Below are 21,160 nucleotides of genomic sequence, written 5' to 3'. Positions count from 1 at the left end.
CGATTTTAAATATATACATATTTATATTTCGCATATGTTTATATATTTACACATGCAGATCTGTGGTGTAATATTGTTTATGTAATACTTTCTATATGAGATATCTCGTGTATTTATTTTTCGATATTTGAATTCTATTTTATATAAGATGAAAGTAAAGAAAAATTTTCATGTAATCTTGCATAACATTATATAATTCAAATACTAATATTATTTCTATACTTTTTACTTTATTTGTTTATCATTGAATTTATTTATTTATTTAAAAGTTATATAGTTTTTAACTTTTCAGTTATAATAAGAAACATAAAATAAGATAATAATGCTATAAAAAAAATATTTCGCAATAAAGTACTACATTCTATTATATTTTCAATCTTTAAAATTTATGCAACGTATTAAATTTTTATATACATAAAACACATGTACATACTTTATTTATATATATGCTTTTCCTGAATATATAAAAAGACAGTAATTTTTCTTTCTAAAAATTTGGTTTCATATGAAAATGAGAGCATAGATAAAACACGAAAAATTTTGTTGTTTGAAAATAAAAAGGAATGTCATATATTTTTTTAATTTGAATTGTAAAAATTGCTTATTAAAAAATAAATAAATAAGAAAAATCGACTTTTATTATATTTATTTATGAGAATATTCTACAATAGTAATTTTTTTCCAACATTTTTATCAATTATATCGGTAATTAATATTAACTCTCTTCTCTTCTTTTTTTCTTTGAGAGATATAACCTTAAAATTCTTCAAAAACATTGAAAAAGATAGAGTTATCATTATTATCATTTTATTATAGTGTCTTTATCATTTTACTTCTGTATGAGATGTGCTTGCAAAATTTTTATCTTAAATAAATGTAAATTTTAATTTTAAATAGAAGATATCTCAAGAACCTGATTTCTTGTAAATAAAGTAAGGAGTATGTGTAAATTATTAAAAAAATGAAAAAATGAAAAATTTTATTAAAATATAAGATATATCGACTATTAAAAAAAATTTTAATTAAAAGCTATAAATTTTTGTACAGAATGTAATATATTTTATTATTTTTGCAATACATTGTCCTAATTTAGAATAATTTTTTTTTAAAGTTCAATTATTTATAATTTTAAAATAAATATATGTTAGTATGTATATAATTTTTAAATAATTTTATATTTTCATTAATTCAATTTAAACATATAAAATTTCGTGAAAACAAACGAATTTATTACTCGATCTAAGATAGTTACATTCTTACATGCTTATTTCGTAATTTAATGATAAAATATACATTATAGTTGTTTTTTTTTAATCACTGTTGTACTGCATATCATAAATCTCTTGTTTACATCTTTGTTCGAAGTAATAGCAGAAGACTTGGCCTAAAAGAAACATGAAACCTTTTAAGGAATGATTATAAGCAGACTTTTAAGCAGACTCCTATAGCGAAGATAGAGAACATCATCGAATAAAGCTGATAAATGTTAGAGATATGTATAATTATAGATAAATACAATTATTGTTAGCTTGCAAATATGCTAATTATATAATGTTCGATGTTTTAATTTGTTTTAATTTTTAATGTATGATTATTAATTTCTTTGGAATATTTATTAATTAAAATAAAACAGATCATATCAAATATTTTTTTAAATAAATTGTAATATTTTGTAATATAAAATCCTCTTGTTATTATTTTTTAATATAATGTTTATATATAAGTTTTTTTTATTTTTATTAAATGTTATTGTTTGATAAAATTAAAACATTTTATATTATAATATATTTTTAATATATACACATGTATATTAAAGTAATTGTTCAATATTATACATCAAAATGAAAAAGATTTTTGTAAATGAGTCATATAATAAGTATATTTTTTAATTAATTCATTTTTTCTTCGAGAATTTTCTTAATATTTTTAGAAATATTGTTTTTAAAAAATGTTTATATATTGTATATTTGTATATCGATAAAAATGAAAATCATAAATATTTATGATATTCTAAAAAAATTATATTTTTGAACAAAGATATTTAAAGAAATTGGTACTTTAAATTTGTTATGTAGGATATTTTAAGAAAATTCATTCCATTAAATTATATATTTTTTTATTTTTATTATTAATTCAGAATATAAAAGATGTATTATAAAATTAAAATATATTATATTGTTTTTAGAATTTTAAAAAATTATTGGTTAGTAAAATTTATTGAAATGCATCATAACATTATATTGAAATACTCTAATTTACATTGTAATAATTAAAAAAATATAATAATTAAAAAAAAATGATGACATTTTATTAAATATTTATCTGTTTCTTTTTATTTTAGACAAGCATATTAAAAAATTTTCTAGTAGTTTTTTATAATTATTAGTTATAATTAGTTACAACTTAAATAACTTTAATGTACAATTATCAATAGAATACTTAATTAACATTAGAATGTTAAACATAGAATATTTAATTAAATATTTTATAGTTGTATATATAAATTGTAAAAAATAATAGTGTATAATTGTATATATAGTTGTAAATAATTATAGTTATATTAAATTATTTATAACATAATTATTAAATACAATGCACTATTTTTTCTGTTCATAAATTTTTATTTTTAATTTACATAATTCGAAACTGAAAGAACAGTACGATAGAATGTAAAAATATTAATTAATTATATATTATATTTAACGTATACATATATATTATATCCCATGTTATGAGTTATGTTTGCATTTCTTAATTTTATTTGCATTTGTTTAGTTTTATACGTATAAACAAATGAATATACATATAAAAAATGAAAAAGTAATTTCTTCCTTTTTAATTATAAAAATTCAATATTGTACAATTTTAAATGTAATATAAATGAATGTACAATATTCAATATTGTACAATTTTATATTTATACATAAACATTATGAAACCAATATAGATTAGCACCTTATTATTTATCAGTTATCACATTTAAAAATATTTATTTATTATTTATATTAGAGTATACCTAAATGAAAATCTAAATTTTTGAATTAATCGATATATCCTCTTATAGAAGAAAAATAACAAAAAATTAATAAAAAATATTTGAAATTATTGAAAAAATTATAGAAATGAGATATTTCTAAAAAATAAGATTTAATTAGAAAAAATTAATTCTTTTAATTGAATTATAAATATATATTCAATTTGATATATTATATAATAAATTTATAATAATTATTAAATATTAAATATTAGAATATTAAAGAAACTTTATTAAAAAATTTTATTCAATAATAAAGTGTAAAAATTTTTTATTACACTCTTTATTCGCCTTCTTTTAAAACAATTTTCTTTTTTCAACCCATATATTATGAAAATGACAAAATATATTATAATTTTATAACATTAAATAACATTTTCTGAATGAAATTTCATCTTTTTGCTTCTGAATACAGTATTCCTCACTTAAATGCGCATTTATCCTTCTCAGTAGATGCAGACTTATTCCTATTAATTCCTAGAAGAACATTCAAAGAATAAGCATCCGTATAATTTCTTGACTTATGATCAACGATATTTAAATTACTTATAAGTCATAAAAATATAAAAATACAATTTTTATGTTTTTTTATTCTATAATTATAATATTATTATAATTAAATTATTTTCATATTTAATCTTATATGAGAGGATTAATATTAAACATTTAAAATTAATTAATAACTATAATTTTTGATGATAATTACATGATAATAATGATAACAGATAACTTCTTATTAATTTCTATCTGTTTATTTATGAGTTTATATATTATATATTTTTTCTTATTTTTTTACCTCATATTCTATTTTTTATTATCAATGAAAAAGATATTAAGCAACAAATTAAAATTATATAGATAGTATATGATTAATCATTAATTATTAAGAATAAGAAAGAATTTTCAGTATTCCAATTGTTGCAACATTTCATAATATTCTCAAGTTATATTAAATATTCCAATCTTTAATCTTTAATTAAAATTAAATCTTGTAATTTTAATATTAATTAATTTTTTTATTAAAAATAACATTAATAAATTTTTTTATTAAAAATATCTTAAAATGGAATTAATGTAATTCAATTTCATTATGAAAATTAATTAAAAAAAAAAAAAATGTTGAAATTTTCTTTCTATTCAATATTTTTTACTCTTGTTTCCATTTGATTCAAAATCGAGCATAACAAAAAATGATGACATATTTTTTTATAAAGAAATATCCATACGATAAAAAGAATTCGAATATGCATTTCCTAATTTATAAATAACAAGTGAGGAATACTGTAAATGTTATTAAAAATTTCATTTTCCATAAATATTAATTTCACATTTTTAATAAAGATTTAATAAAATAAATCATATTTATATCTATCATTAACAAGAATAAAAATGCGTTTCAATTAAATTGAGCGAAAAAGACTGCAAACATACTCATATCAGTTTATGTCAAACAAGAATTTAAATTGCGAAATAGAAATAATTCAATATGAACAAGATTTAATGTCAATGTTAAAGTCAATGTAATAAATTTGTATATAATATATTATAATATATTTCATTCTAATAGTTAATCGTTATATAGTCTTTGAATTTTTTACGACTTATTCTTGCTTTCTCCTTTTTACAGTCGTAAATTAATAATAATCCTCTTAATAGTTAAAATATCCTACGTAATATTTTTTTTTTTATCTTTTATTGAAATATTTTAAGTTTTGCGCGTCCTTTAATTTTTAGAAGAATTTTTAGAAATTTAGAATCAGATTTATTTTTTTCTAAGAAAAAAATGATAAAAATTTTAATTTTCACGTATGATTCATGTTAGATAAGACATTTTAACTAAGAAAGGAAAAAGTCCTAATCCTAAATTTGAATTTTTTAACAAAAAAATTAATTTATCACATTAAATGTAACAAATTTTTATGTATAAGATAAATTCAAACTTGAACATTTAAAATCCTAGAAATTAGATGAGTAAAACTCATTGTGAAATATAAAATAGTATAAATTTGACAACCACAAATTCTCAAAATGGTAGATGCGCGCCAAATGGTAATTAAAATAAAACTATATCAACGATTACGAATACATTAAAATTTGTCATTGTAAAATAAAATAAAATGATGTTAAAAAAAACCAATGATTTAAAACAAAGGATTAAATGCAAATATAAAATTAATTCTTTATGTTAATAATAATAAAATTGCTGCAATAAGTGAAGTACATATATACTCTACAATAATTTACAATAAGACAATACAAAAAATGTTGATTAATCAATTCCAATAAAAGAAAAAGATAAAAACCAAAAAAATGTAACATTACATACATTTTATTTTATTAATAAACTGGGAATGTATTGTACGTAAAAAATCTTGTGTCATTTTATCTATTTTTTAAAAAAATATTATATAATATTTTTTAAATAAACTTGTTTGTTATTTTAATATAATCAATTATATTCAATTATATTCTTATTTGAATAACTTCCATTTGTGATAAAACGAAATCCAAAAATATTTTCTTATTTTCGAGAATCAATATTTTAAAAATTTTTTATGATATTTTACATCTTATTTAAAATTTTGAATGTAAATAAAATGTTTTATTCATGTTAACTCATTTAGGATAAATGATATAATATAATATAGGTACGGTAGTAGATGAAAGCAATGATGAAGTCAGCAGTTTTATAATTAGCCAATTTTATAGTTTAACTGATTGCTATGAAATTATTTTAAAATTCAAAAGATATTACAATATGACACATTTTTCCTTCTCTTTTTATCTTCAGCTTCATTTAAGATTAAAGCTTCATTAAGATCATATGATCAATTGATGTTATATCAATTTAAATTACTATTTTGAAAAATACTTTATTTTTAATATTTACGGATTCATTTTTCATTTACAGTAATTTTTATTAAATAAGATATAATGAAAACTCAGTACAGTTTTAATGAAAAATTATAAACAGAATATAAATTTATATATAATTTTTCAAATTCAAGATTTAAAGTATAAAACGTATAGCAGTTTTGGGTGTGGTTACATAAATGAGTGTCCCTTCTTAATGATTTAATTTATGACCACGATATATCGCTTCCATCCACATAAATGACTATCCCTCCCACATACTGGTGGAATGCAACAGACGAGATTTTATTATAAGTTATCGAGATTGCAACTGCATTATATATTTGCTCATGACGAATACATTGATAGATATATGTATATTTTATAATTGGACATGGTTTACTCATGTTATGATGACGTACTATACGGATCTGTGTCATGTATGTATCATATCTATTGTTGTACTCATTGTTAATATTGAACTTACGATACCTGTCATCGTATTGAATATATGTATACATAATATCAATATTATATCGACATTAGAATATATTCATTTATATTTATTTTGTTTTTTTTTATAATATTTAACAATTAATTAATGAATTTGACAATATATGAAATATAATAGATTATAGATTATAATCATTTTTTTTATATTTTTACGTCAAATAGGATTATTAGATGATTTGTAATTAAAATTTATTTTTAATTCATTTTCAAACTTGTTTACTATTAGAGAATGAAACTGATAAATATAATTTTACTAATAATTTCACTAAACTTCATAATAATAATAATCTAATTGTGAAAAAGGGCACTGAAAATTTCTGTAGTTTCCGTGTATTCATCTTTAATTTTATTATGTATTATTTTTTTTCTTATTTTGAATATACTACAAAGAAATTAAAAAATTAAAAATTAAATTAAAAAAGAATAACGAATATAATTTTTTAATCGTATAATTCGTTATTTTCGTTATTTTCGTATAATTTATCTTTAATTCTTTATTTTTTTTGCATTTGATAATTGTCTTATACGAAACTATATATAAAAAAAGAGAACTATTAAAGACGAAATAACTTTTTTCTTTTAAAATTTGACTTTTTATAACATAAAATAAAAATATTTTATATAAATATATCCTTGCAAAAATGTATATATATAGAAAATTCAAAAGCCAATTTCAGAAAATGATTTATATAGTACAAGAATTTTTTTATTATTTATATTTTTAGTTAACAAATCATTACTAAATTAGTGAAATAATTGTTTAATTGATTTGTCAACTGAAAGTTTGAATAATAAAGAGATTTTTAAATTAAATAAATTTTTTAAAAAATATTTTTAAAAAATATTTAGCAATTAATAGACTTACTCTGATTGACTTGAGCGTACCGTATATTACAAAAATATTTAATTTGAATGGAATTATTGATATGTATGTTGATTACGGGAACTTTCAGAATGTTATTACACAAAATATTCGAAAATCTGGAATATTGAATTTATGCAAATTGATTGTAATCCATCTTGAATGGAATAAAGAACAAGGACTATCTTATCTTAAAATAAATTCGATTATTAAATTTATAAATAAATCGAAATAACAAAAAATCAATAAAGTAAAATATATTATGTTAGTTACAAAATCTTTTAATAAATGATATTCAATATAAGGATTTCGATTTATCGCCAAGTGAATTCCTTCAACATCAAAGTCATATGTGTAAATATTTATAAGCATTATTAAGCTACGTAATTAATATTGTTAAACAAGTTAAAGAATAATAAGAAGCAAATAATTTTAGCAATCAATCATTAAGCAATGTATAATATAAATATTGAAACGATAAGCGAAAATAGTGGATTCTAAGTATTGGAGAAATTCTTAATAAATTTAAAAAAAAAAATCGCAAATAAAACATTTTCACATAATGAATATTTTATTAAATAAATAAAATATTTTTAATTATATATAAAAATTCTAAAGAAAAGAATTTTATTTTAATATTTATTTTAATAAATATGAGATTCTAGAATTTATTTGTAAATATATTTCTTATTTTATTTAAAATAATTATTTGTTTTTTTTATTTATTATTTTTATTTTAAATAAAAGTTGCCCAATATTAACATCCATATAACAAGGTATTTATTCAAATTTTTACGGAAATTTATAAAATATATAATAAAATATATGAAGTATAAAAAAAGTTAAGAAATATAATATATTTTTTAAAGAGACAACAATGCTAATTTCAAGTGCAAAGCTAATTTCAAATCTGTTACTAAAGATCTGTAAAAATATCATTTTTTAATGATCAATGATCAATCTTGATAAAAAAAAAAAAGTTATCTGACATTTCTCCATTTTTCTATTAAATGTAAAATATAAATATTATTGAAATAGTCTGTCGAAAATGCTACGAATTTTCCAATTAATCAAATAATTACAACAAATTATGTTAAATTTTTATTTAACATAATTATCTATAATGCAAAATATATTTTTTTATTTAAATTTTCAGATTTTTTTGACACAAAAATTCCAATAAAAAAGATATACAGAAAAATAAAATATAATAGTAAATAGCAACATATAATGTATAATTCGTTCGTTTACACAAGATTTTTTACTCGAAAATAATAAAGATAAAAAGAAACGAGACATTTGCTGTAAATAATCTTTGCTTTAGATTATTATATTAGTTTTATGCAAAGTATCTAGGGTCATTATAATTAAAATATTACTTATTGGTCTCTTTCTAACACCCTTTTCCATTAACGAATCAAGTATACAATATCGTTTATAAAATAAATAAAGATTTCTATCTTATATTATAAACGTACACGTTTCCGTCTATTATAACAGTGTACAGGTACACAATACTTCCAGTTGATGATACAACAATGCCATACTGTAGAACATATTTGCTCTACTTGTACACAGGGTGAGTCACGTGAACAATTACAAATAAAAATATTTGTTTATTGATTTTCAATTATTTATTTCTTGTGAAATTTATTTAGATAGAATAAATAAATCTTCGAAATCTTGTTTCTTACTTCAATTATTTTACGATAGATATTCATTTAACAATAAAATAATAATATAATAATATTTATGGATTATAAAAAATTTTAAAAAAAAGAATACGTTTCTTTGCAATCTGATTATTAAACTTTTTATGTCGAAAAATCTTTAGTTTAGGTTATTGTTATTGTATATTGTAATTTGATAAAATTTACTATGAAAGACAAGAAGAGCATAAGCAATAGAATGTTGCGCGTTCCTTGTCTTTTACATGATAAGTTTTTGAATTTCAAATTATAATATACCGTAAATTAAAAATTTTTCAATATAAATAATTTAATATTTTTTCAAATAAGAAATTGCATTGATTAGTACATAAACAATTATATTATTCCATTTAGAAATTCCATAAGAAGTTAAAATTTCTTAATAACTTTACTTTCATAATAATCTTTATATGCTCAAATATAGAAAAATTATTAATAATAACTATAAAACTGCTTATAAAACTAATTATAAAAATAATGTATATTCTTATATCAAAAAATTATTGAAATATTTTTTCATATTATTCATATTTTTTGAAATATTTGAATGATTCAAGATAAACCAAATACATTGTACATATAATAAAAGCTTTATTGTTATTCAAATATTTGAATTCCATGCTAAAAGTAATTTACATATTATATATATTTTAATTCTTATTTTTCTACTATTATCAATAGAAATATTAGATATGTATTAAGTTATAGCATAAAATAATATTTTATACTTTAATATTTTATTTAATAATATTTAATAATATTTTATACTTTATACTGAAATAATATTTTATACAATGGCTGAAATTTTTTTCGATCCAATTGATATTGGAAAATTGATATAGAAAAATTTTTTAAATTAGATAAAAATCAAAAATAAGAATTATATTCATTCGAGAATGAAATTTAAAAATTTAATTAAATAAATTAAAAAAATAATTTAAAATTATAAAACAACATTTTTTATTTAAAGATTTCATTAAAATAATTTTAAATTCAACATAGAATAATTTTTATTAAATTTAATTCAACGTTTGCATAGAAAGTAGATGTGAAATTGTATTAATTATAATTGATTATTGAAAATCTACTCTATCTAAATAAATTTCATATATTATAAAAGATATATTTTTTAAAGACAAGCAAAAACTTAAAATACTTATAAAACTATAATTATGAAAATCAAACTTTTCAGATCTTAACCATGCTCTTTCGAGATAGAATCTCCTCGATTTTAACAATTATGCTATAGTAGGCTGTGAAAATCTTAAGAATTTTCTAAAATTATATTTTAGAAAATATTTAATTTCTATAATTTATACTTACGTGATTCACCTTGTGTAAAACACTTTAAAGCACCATACATAGATAAGTATGTATCATATTTAAATCATATTATATAGTACATACTAATTATACTACTATATCAAAGATGATTTAGTACGTTCTCTATATTCGAGTTATGTAAAAAATTTTTAATAGAAAATCAATGAGAGAAGGACGATTTTTTTTTCTTTTCCTTTTTTCTTTTTCTCTCGTCCTATAAATATGTATGTAGTACATCTACAATATTAGTATTAAGAATCTATATCTTGGTATAATTTAGTAAATGTATATTAATAATTTCGAAATGGTATCATAATCTATAATTGTAAATTCAAATAGGATTATATAGTTCAATGTAGTTAATTTTTTACATTAATCCACTTTGTTCTTCAACTCGTTCTTTTACTCATTTTCCAACTAATAATATTTATCGTAATACTTTGCATTAAACAAACGTTCATCACGAACTTATTACGTTAAAGATTTCTTAACAAACTTCTTCGTAACAGATCCTATTATTCAGCGAATAACGAAAGATTCGAATAAACGTGATGATCTTGTCACACGCCATAAGATCTTGATGAATAAGTATATTATTTTTCTTATGTTTTTTAAACATATTCTTACTGTAATATTGTGCAAATTATTCGTAAAAACATCACAATAAAATAATCGAAGGGTTTGGTGAAAAAGTGGTGCAAGTGAATCTGTTTCGAAAATAAATTATTTTTTATTATTACATCGGGAAAGATGATCTAGATATAATATATTTTTATAAATTTTCCTTTATCACTATTGTGGAAATAAGTTTTAATTATTTTAATTATACTGTTAAATTTTGTAACTTTATAATATATCTCATTTGAAATTTTCAAAAATCATTTTAGCATTGTTTTTTTTATCAAAATAATCGTTTCACGTGACTTCAATGAAAAAGAGAACTTAAAATTTCCTTTTGAAACAAGAATAATAATATTATTCTGCCATAATTGACTCGATGTTAACAATATATAATTTAATCCGTCCATGCGTTCAAGGATTAAATCGAGTTTTTGGTGATAATATTAAATTAAATAAAATTCATACATTGCTAAAAAGTTTTTTTTTTCTGTTTGCAAACATTTCCACATAACCATGTCAAATACCGATGGAATTAATTTAATTTAATTTTACATATAATTTTTTTTTCATTTGCACCACTTTTTCTCCAAATCGATTACAACTCGAAGATTTAAAAATACATACCATACTTTTCCAGCAAGCAATGAATAATATTAGTCATTCATCTTTAACAAGAAGTATGTTAATAATATACATATAACATAAAAATTATCAATACTGAAAATTTTGCTATCTTTGAAATTCGATATTAATTAAGCAAGAAAGAGAAAAATAGGAAGAAATAATCATCGCGTTTCGCTTTTTAGCATTATAATCTTTAATGTTAAACAATGTTTAGCGTAAGTAGATTCAAGAGCACCAAATACCAACAAGATTAATCTATTAAAATATAGTACAAGAATATAAAAATCAATATATACCGTGTTTACTTCTTTTCTTCTTTTTTAAATCTAATTAGAAAATATAGCGTATCTTTAACGCGAACTCTGCAATACTCTCTATATAAAGAGAAAGAGATATATATGTTCGCTCTTTTTTTTTTCACAATCCGTTTTCCCCTATATAAATAAATAACGCTCAACAAGAAATAAATATATCTTCGCTGAAACTATGAACAAGTTTCGGCCTGTACAAATTCTCGTGTAACACACGACATTTTCGTTAACGTTAGAACCCCGGATAAAGTCACTTTCTTCTTGATTTTCTTGTTTATCTTTCCGTTATCTTATTTTATTTATGTTTAAAAGAAGAAATTAATCGGCTTAAAACTTGAAAAAAATGTTACATAGAGTTATCCAACTTTTGAAAAATTATTAATATAAATCATTTTCCTTTTTTAAATTTCTATATTTATACCACGTTGAATGTGTCATTAAAAAATAGTCAATTGATTAATAATATAAAATAATTGTATCATTAGAATGCATCGTTAAAAATCAATTGAGTATAAATAAAAAAAAAATAATTAAATTAAATGAGGAAAATTATTGAATGAAACTCGAAATAATCAAGAATAAAATTTCCGAAGTTCTAATGTTAAAATTCCCCGTCTTTGCGCCAATGCTTAAATTTCGATTGGCTATCTTATCGTAAAATCCGTTAAAAGAAGCGGGAGGAATGTTACATTCTCCCGAATTCTAAAATGGACATAAAAATAACATGATCGTCGAATCTATACAAGATCTTACACAAACGGACAATTTGGACGAAATAAGGGACAACGAGGACGTATCGTTAACACGATAGTCCTTCGAACAAAGCTAAGATAATGATAAGATACAAATAATCTATATAAAAAATTCGCTCTTCGCTCTTAGCTGCAAATCCTTCCACCATAAAAAGAAAAAGAAAGAAAGAAAGAAAACGATTAAAGTACAAAAAACTCTATCGAATATAAAGAATGCTGAAAAGAGAAAGCTTCATAGCGAAGCATATATATAATAAACGAGAAAGGACGAAAAATTCGTTCAATGACCATTTTTCATTAGAAGATTGCTTTTTTTTTTTTTCTTTTTTACTTCTTTTTGCTTCTCTTTCTTTTTTTTTCCATTTCCTTTACAAGGATCTCTATAATCAGCATTGCATGATGATGAAGAAATGGTGGATGATGACGTCTAGAAGTGTCGTCGAGAAGGCGATGAACGGTCCCCCAATATAGCACATAAGGCAGTATCGATGTCGAATGAGAAAATTTTTTGCGACACACCAGCTTTTGGGAACACCATACACATTTTTCAATTTTCCTTCATTTAAGGCGCCCACCAGCAGCGTGTGCGTTTGTTCCCCGAGACCAGAACTAGCTTCCCAGAGACAACTATAAGACAGTCATGGCCTTGTTGTGGTCAGCAAGCGAAGAGCTAGCTCGTTAGGTCAACAGTTGCGATTAGTAGTGCCATTATTCACCTGTGTACCGGCCCCTGTTTCGTAATCCGCCGTCCGATGTTTCTCCTCCACTGAGTAGTGATTCTGATCCTTGAACAGATCTGCAACGAAGTTTGCCTGCGAAAAACACATCGAAACGTGTCTGATAATTAGATGAATATTGGTTCAAGAGTGGTATGTGTGCATTGAGAGTGAAACGAAAAAGTTAAAATGTAATGATTGTGATTTTTTAACAATTCTTAGCAAAAAAATATTTCTTTAATAGTAATCTTTTTCGTAAATCTGTGAGAAATAGTTTCTGCAAAATTTCGTCTTTTTAAACCTTAATATCTTTTAATTTTTTAAAATTTTTAATTTTGTCACATCCAAAGGATGTATTTAATTCAAATTTTATTAAAATTATTTTCGTATAGTATGTTAAATAAGAAACATTAAATAATGAACATAAATTATTCAATAAAAATTTATAAAAGTAATGGAAATAAAATTTGTTCCTACGTTTCGTTTCACTCTAACGCGTAACGGAATGTCCTTGAAATTTTTTTAATCGATTATTTTCGCATAATTAATTTTACAATTATGCAGCGAACAAAATAAAATGCTTGAACTAATACATTTTCTTGTATATAAATAATATAAATTCCGATAATAAGATAAATGAGATTTTGAACAAGTAAATGGAAGAAATTCTAAATTGCATGATTATTTTAATTTGAAATTATAAATTTAAGAATCGCTATAATATTATTCTCAAATTTTTTTTAACAAGTTTAAATTTTAATTCTTTTAATTCTTGCAAGTTCTTGAAGTTAAATACTAAATAACTAATTATGTTTATATGTAATTATCAACTATAGCGTGCATATATCTATCTGAATATATGTACAATATATGTATTAATACATTTTTTTTTTAAAGAATCGATTCAAAATAAACATAAAAATTAATATAAAAAAATTTTGAATAAAGTTTATTCATATATTATTCATTTATAAATAATTTATATAATGCATTAGATGAAGCGAAACAGAGACAAAGCGAGATTACGATATGACAGAGATAAAACTATTTTATTCTATTTTCGTTTTCATTCAACATTCAAAACTTCAATTGCTTACAATTTAATAAATAAATCTCTATCGACATTTTTTAATTTATAAACTTTTTATTTATTTATTTATTTTGATCTCTATAATTAATCTCCTAAATGTATTTTATTTTCATCAAAGTATTATAATAAAAATATAATATTTATTATATACGTAATCTTATTTCCATTAAAATACAAATCAATGTTATAATTTTACAAGTAAAAATTTTGTAAAAGTTTAATAATTGCAAAATCAAACAATCTCTCTCTAAAACCCATCTTTGAAAAGACTAGTAATTCTAATATTAAGTTTCCTTACGAACTTTGTTCATTTCAAATTAATAATAAGTGATAATATTGGTAAAGCTTTATACTTACAAAAAAGATAAAACATGATAATTTTTTTAAAAAGATGGAGGTTATTTTCAAATTTTTACATATATAAAAACTATAATATTTAATTCTTTTTTTGCAAAATTCAATGGAATAATTAAATTTTAATTTTAACTATTATTTTCTTATTATTTTCATTGAATTAAATGTATCATAATTAACAGTGCAATTATATTGTTCATGAAAATATTTTCACAAACTGCAAAAATAAATTTTTGTAAATATAAATATTGAGAAAAAAAAACAGATTCACTGTGATTAGATATCAAGTAATGATATGTAAAGAACACAGATAATTTTAATGGTCTTTTATATTTCTAATTTGCAAATATTTAAAATTTTTATTGGTATATCTAACAAATCTATAAAATTTGTACTGTTTAATAATAAAAATTCTTACATGATTCACATTCAATCGTCACATGTTAACACTAATTTTTAAATAAACTTGATAATCACTGAGATAATATAAGAAAAATTATATTTTTATTCTATTATCTAATCTTTAATCTAAGTTTTACTGAATGTTTTTTCTGATTTATAATATTACAATTCTTTCAATTAATTGAATTTATATTTTTATAATATTTCTTTAAATAAAATGAATATTTTAAATTATTTATTAAATATATTTACATATAATTTTGTAATGTTGAAATTAATGAGAATCTTCTAAATTTACTTAAATAAAACATAATTTATCAAATCATTATTTCAGTTATTTTCATCATTTTTAATAAAAAATTTATCCATTATGTAAATATTACGAATATGTGAATAAAGATAATATAACTGGATCTAAGAATCATTCAAAATAAATACATCGATTGCATTAAATGAAATAAAATTGAAATAATATGACGATAGCAAAAATTCGATCAATATAAAAACATATTTTTTATTTATAATAGAAAGCATATAATGGATCATTTAAAAAATGCAGAAAATAAAAATAAAAAAGATAAATAAAAAATTAAAAATTAATTATTCAATTATAATAACAATTAATTTGTTACAAAGATCGTTATTAAGATAGTATCCCATTTCTGCATTTAACAACCTTATTTAAATTCGTTTCGCTGCATCGCCTAAAGCGAGTTATCACTCGTCGACCACATCACAAAACAAATCCTACAATATATACCAATCACTATTATAGTCACTATGCTTATCTGCAAATTAATGGCTTCTAATCATTTCCATCGAGTTCTAATTTGAACGTAAATAACTCAACCCGAATACCAACATTCATTTTGCATCGAAGACATATTACAGTAGAACTTCATTTATCGAAACGCAAAAGAAGAGTTCGTATAATGGAATTTATATAATAGAAATTCACCTGTTTCTCCGAACCGAAACACCATTTCTTGTTCAATTAAAAGAGATTGGTTTAACAGGATACAATTTCATTAGAATAAATAAAGTTTAAATACAGAATTTAAGTACAAATAAAAAATAAATTATGAATTGAATGTTATGATGAAAGTAAAACAAGAAATTTAATTTTCTTAGAAAATCGTTAAATTATAGAATAAGTAAACGAAAATATAATATTTTTATTTTTATACAATTTAAAATTTATCTCTAATGCAATTATGAAATATTGATCAACATAATAATAAATCGTTATTATATGTATTGAAAATGGTACATATTGGTATTATAAATAGTAATAGGTATAATTAACATTTATTATAATATGTCATTATATTCGATTCCTAAATATTTTTTCTTCTAAATAAATAATAAATTAGAAATATTTATATATTTTGAAATATATCGTTATTTTAAACAAATATAAATTTATTTAAATAAATTTTATTAAATAAATTTCTATCCTATATAAAAATTTAATTTATGAGATCAATCAATTAATTTTTTAAAAATTAATCAAGAGACATGAAATAGTTAAATTATTATACTTTTAAGATAAATTTTTATTTATTTATAAATATAAATCATTGTAATAATTTTTTCAAAATATAGAAACCATTGTTAAAAGTAATATTTCATGAAATAATTCATTTATTTTTATTATATATTATACAAGATATACAATATATTCATTTGAAACAGCTATAAAAAATAAATTCTGAAGACCAAATAAAAATTATAAAAAATATATTTATATATATTATATATATATTATAATTATACATAACAAAAATATTGATTAAAACTTATTTATTGTAAATAATTTAAGCTTGCGTTGAAAAAATTAAAACGGAGATAGAATGAGATGTTGATTTGTATTTTCTCAGAAACATGATTACGTATTTAAGAAAGTATCAATATATAATTTCATTATATTATATTAATATTAATTATCCGTGTATAACAATGTTAATATACTCGTGAGATTAATATATTTTTGAGGTCGATTCTAAATAAAAGTCAAATAAATACAAAAGTGTATATATATATTAAAATGTCGATAAAAGCTTATTTATTTGTAAGCAATTCGTTTCGCTCTGTATCTCGCTTTATCTAATGCAAACTTGTTCTAATTCAAACTAAATTGTTCATAACTTAGTAAATAATCTTTATTCGACATTTTTGTATTTGTTTTTATGTCTAAAATCAACTCTCCATGTAATATAATAAAATCTCATAAATGATTCGTCAAAAAAAAAAAATAAATAAATAAAATTTCATTGTAGTATAAAAAATTAAAATAAGTTTTTATATTATGAAAATTTAGAAATAGATAAAATAATAATTCGTATCATATTTTAATTATTATTTCATTCATTTTTAGAAATATAATCAATTCTTTTTCAAATCTCAACTTTAAATAAGTTAAAAAAAAAAAACATCTTCGAAAATAAAAAAAAAAAAATTTTCAACTCGTCATTAAATATTCGTCATTAAATAGGTATATATAATATCAATAAATTTTTCTTTTGATAAATAGAACATAGAAAAATTACATTCTATCGCATAGGTATTTACTTATGTATACACAGAATATCAATATTTCCGATTATTATTATTATTATTTCTTCCAACAAACGCGACCAATGGAGGTCATAAAAGTTGTAGCGACTCGATAGATCGCATATTTCATATTCACGATCGCGTGTAATTTATGATCGCACAATAGGATAGTTAAGGGGAATAATGCTCACCACGACCAGTGCTATGATGGTACCAAGGGTCGAGCCGGCGAGAACATCGCTCCAATGATGTTTGTAATCGGAAACTCGCGACAATGCGGTGAACCAGGCCATAAGTAGGCACACGAGTTGCAGGAAGTGTTTCAACAGTTTGCTACCTTTCCAAGTTATCCTTAATTGCAAGTACATCTATAAAAGAGAGAGGAAAAAAATTCTGTACGCAAATTGCGCATCGTTGAAAGAGTTATTATGCAAATGTTGCTTTCATTTTAATGCAACGAGGTGGGGCATTGTGTATTCAAAGGACGAAGAAAGGTGTGTACGATGCAAGACTGCAATTAAGGTGCAAGAAATGAGTAGGTTGGTGTGAAATATACGATTATGAAACGTCAGTTTTCTAATCGTTTAAATGAGCTGATAAATATTATATTTCTCTTTTTTATTATATTATTGTATTCTTTTGTTTTCAATAATATATATTAGAATGCTTGTTATAGAAAATTTTTATGATAATAATACATATGTAATATGTATATTATACAAAATGAATCACATAAAATGAATAAATTATGTATGATTGATGTATGAAAAAATGTTTCATTATACAAAATGTACAAGATGTACAAGCAGATTCTAATGTTATTAATTTTTTGGTAAGTTGATATATAAAGGACATATGAAAGTCAAGTTAGTTCATTTCTTAAATTGAAATTATTTTTTAATATACTAATTGATGCAGATTGTTATTTTCTATTTTTATTCAAGTTAAAATAAAAATATTTAGTTTCTTAATTTTAATAGAAGAAATAAATTCAAATTTGTTTCTTTCAATAAAACATTTATCACATTTTATAAATATAATATATATAAAATTATAAATGTAATATTTTTGTAAAATAATTTTAATATTATTTTATTATATATTATTTAATATCAAATATATATTATTTAAATAAATTGTACATATTTATAAAGTATAATAAATATTCTATCGAAATAAACAGATTTAAATTTATACTTTTTAAAATCAACAAAGATATAGAATAGATATTAAATATACAATACTATCTGAATAATTTTGCGATAAACAGTAAAAAAAAATCGATTACAGAATCGAGAAAGCGTGCATAATCATAAATTCGAAAGAAAAGAAAAAGAGGAACTTACCGCAAGGTAGATCATCGTGTAGGCCGAGAACGACGAATGTCCCGAGGGGAATGATAATCTGAAACGATCAAAGTTATAAATTATACTCTGTCAAATAAATATCTTTCCGTCGTTCGTATAAAAACCCTTTTTTCTGCATTTTTCAACTTTTTTTTTTCTTATTCTTTTTTATTCAACTTAAGACTTGTTGATATTATTAGTCAAGATTTCAATTAGTCAAGAGCTCAAATGATTGGAATTCAAGTAGTTTAACTTGAAAATCTAGTTCAAAATAGTCAAATATTATTTGAATTTAAATCTTTCGAATTCAAGTAACTTAATATGAAATGATAAATATATCTAAAATAACGTCAAAAAGTTTCATTAGAATGTATATTATAATGAAAGAAGTTTTAAATGTATTTTTAATACATACATGTTCATATCTTTATTTTACATCATCGTTTTAATTCATTGTACGTCATAATTTTTATCTTTCATATTTCATATTACAATATATTATTTCACAAAATAATATTTTTAAAAATTTCGAAATTTTTTAATTACTAATTTATTTTTATTATAATAATAAAATGACTTCAAGTTAATGGAACAGTTAAACTAATTGAAAACGAAAAGAAACTTGGAAGAACATTTTAAATCAAATAAAAAATAAGTTCATAATTGATGAAATAGCAGTTACATAACCTTAATTTTCGCGAATTCAATTTTTTAGCATCAAAATTGATTAATCTGAATAAGATAATAATCTACTAAAGTTTATTCTTTTGCTTTAAACTTATATGATGATATATCTTTAATTTGAATCTTTTCAAATGATTGGATATTTATTTATTAAACTTTAAAAAGATAATATTATTCTTATTTCTAAATCATAAATAAAATAATGATTTGAAATTATATAAAATAATATAAAATAATGTATAAAAAATATTTACTTTGATATAATATAAAATTTATTATAGAGTAAATTTTTAACAAAGATTTTTAAAAAAAATATTTAAAAATTTTTAAAATGTTTTTCAAAATATTTTTTTTTAAACAATTGAAAATTTTATAAATTAAATATTTGGAAAAATTAATATTTTTAAAATACAAAAAATTTAGAGGATGAATTTTTAAGAGATTTAAAAAACCTTATTTTTTTTCAATATAATTCTTTTAAATATAGAAAAGATGTCTCAGCAATTTCTACCTAATGAAATAGCATATTAATTTTTTGTAATATTCAAAGTTATAATATCGAACTTAATAATTTATTTAAATTGTTAATTTCTTTTTATTTTGTATAATTAGAAATATATATTTTTTCAAAATAGAATCTTGATTAGTAATATGAAATTTCATGATAAAAAAGAAAAAAAAAATAAAACAAAATAAAAATCAGTCAAATTTTGTCAACAAAAAAGCAGTTACTTTCTCAAAATTGTTCAAATTAACTACTATTATCAAAATTAATTATTTGATTTCTGAAAATTTAATTATCACACATTCTATCATTAAAATAAAAAATTTTTCAAAGCATAATTTTTATCTTTCATCATTTTACTATAATCTTAATCCACATACATATATAATGTAATATATTATTTTTAAAAAAAAAATGGAAATGATTTTACATTAGCAGTAGAATTAAAATTAAAAAATAATAAACAAAAATTGATTTCTTTTTAATTATTTAATTATTTTAATTATTTATAATAATATAAAAATATTTAATAAATATTATATGTCTTGTGTACATATATTATATGTATTTCTATTTTATTTATAATTATAAATAATATTAACTTTTCGTTTATTTGATTAAAATCCAATCTACCATATATGAAATTCAATATATTAAAATTTTTAAATCATTCAGTTAATAAATCGTAGTCATACATATTTTATTTCAATAACATAACATAAGATTATTTTATTCTATTAAATACATTCAATTAAAACGTTTCTCCATTCAACTAAACACACGCGTTCCGTAATGGAAGTCTATTAATTTTATCACGATTAATTTTGGGGCGTGTTTCGTGGCGATTACAATCAACCAACATGTACCCTGAAGCGTGGATCGTAATGATTCGGCGGAAGATGAGA

At 20.4% G+C, this 21,160-nt stretch overlaps 1 protein-coding gene across 4 annotated transcripts in view; it reads right to left on the bottom strand.

Moving 5' to 3' along the window:
* Nucleotides 1-21,160, bottom strand: part of wun (wunen) — a 100,572-nt gene that overhangs the window by 7,419 nt on the left and 71,993 nt on the right. For 2 of the 4 annotated variants that reach the window (XM_086912512.1, XM_086912510.1), the window contains exons 5-7: nt 19,067-19,124; nt 17,912-18,088; nt 13,319-13,414 (exon numbers count right to left, since the gene is read on the bottom strand). In XM_086912512.1, coding sequence (XP_086768638.1) covers nt 13,319-13,414; nt 17,912-18,088; nt 19,067-19,124 — 331 coding nt within the window. Of the gene's footprint in view, nt 1-1,163; nt 1,385-11,708; nt 13,230-13,318; nt 13,415-17,911; nt 18,089-19,066; nt 19,125-21,160 lie in introns of those variants that run through there. The other 2 variants (XM_086912509.1, XM_086912511.1) reach the window with 2 other exon arrangements.

Source organism: Apis florea, unplaced genomic scaffold (genome assembly GCF_048593485.1).
Source record: "Apis florea isolate Af1SG1 unplaced genomic scaffold, ASM4859348v1 contig_3391_pilon, whole genome shotgun sequence".
Taxonomy (NCBI): Eukaryota; Metazoa; Arthropoda; class Insecta; order Hymenoptera; family Apidae; genus Apis; species Apis florea.
Note: the sequence above shows the minus strand (reverse complement) of the source record. Positions and strands in the feature narration are given on the sequence as shown.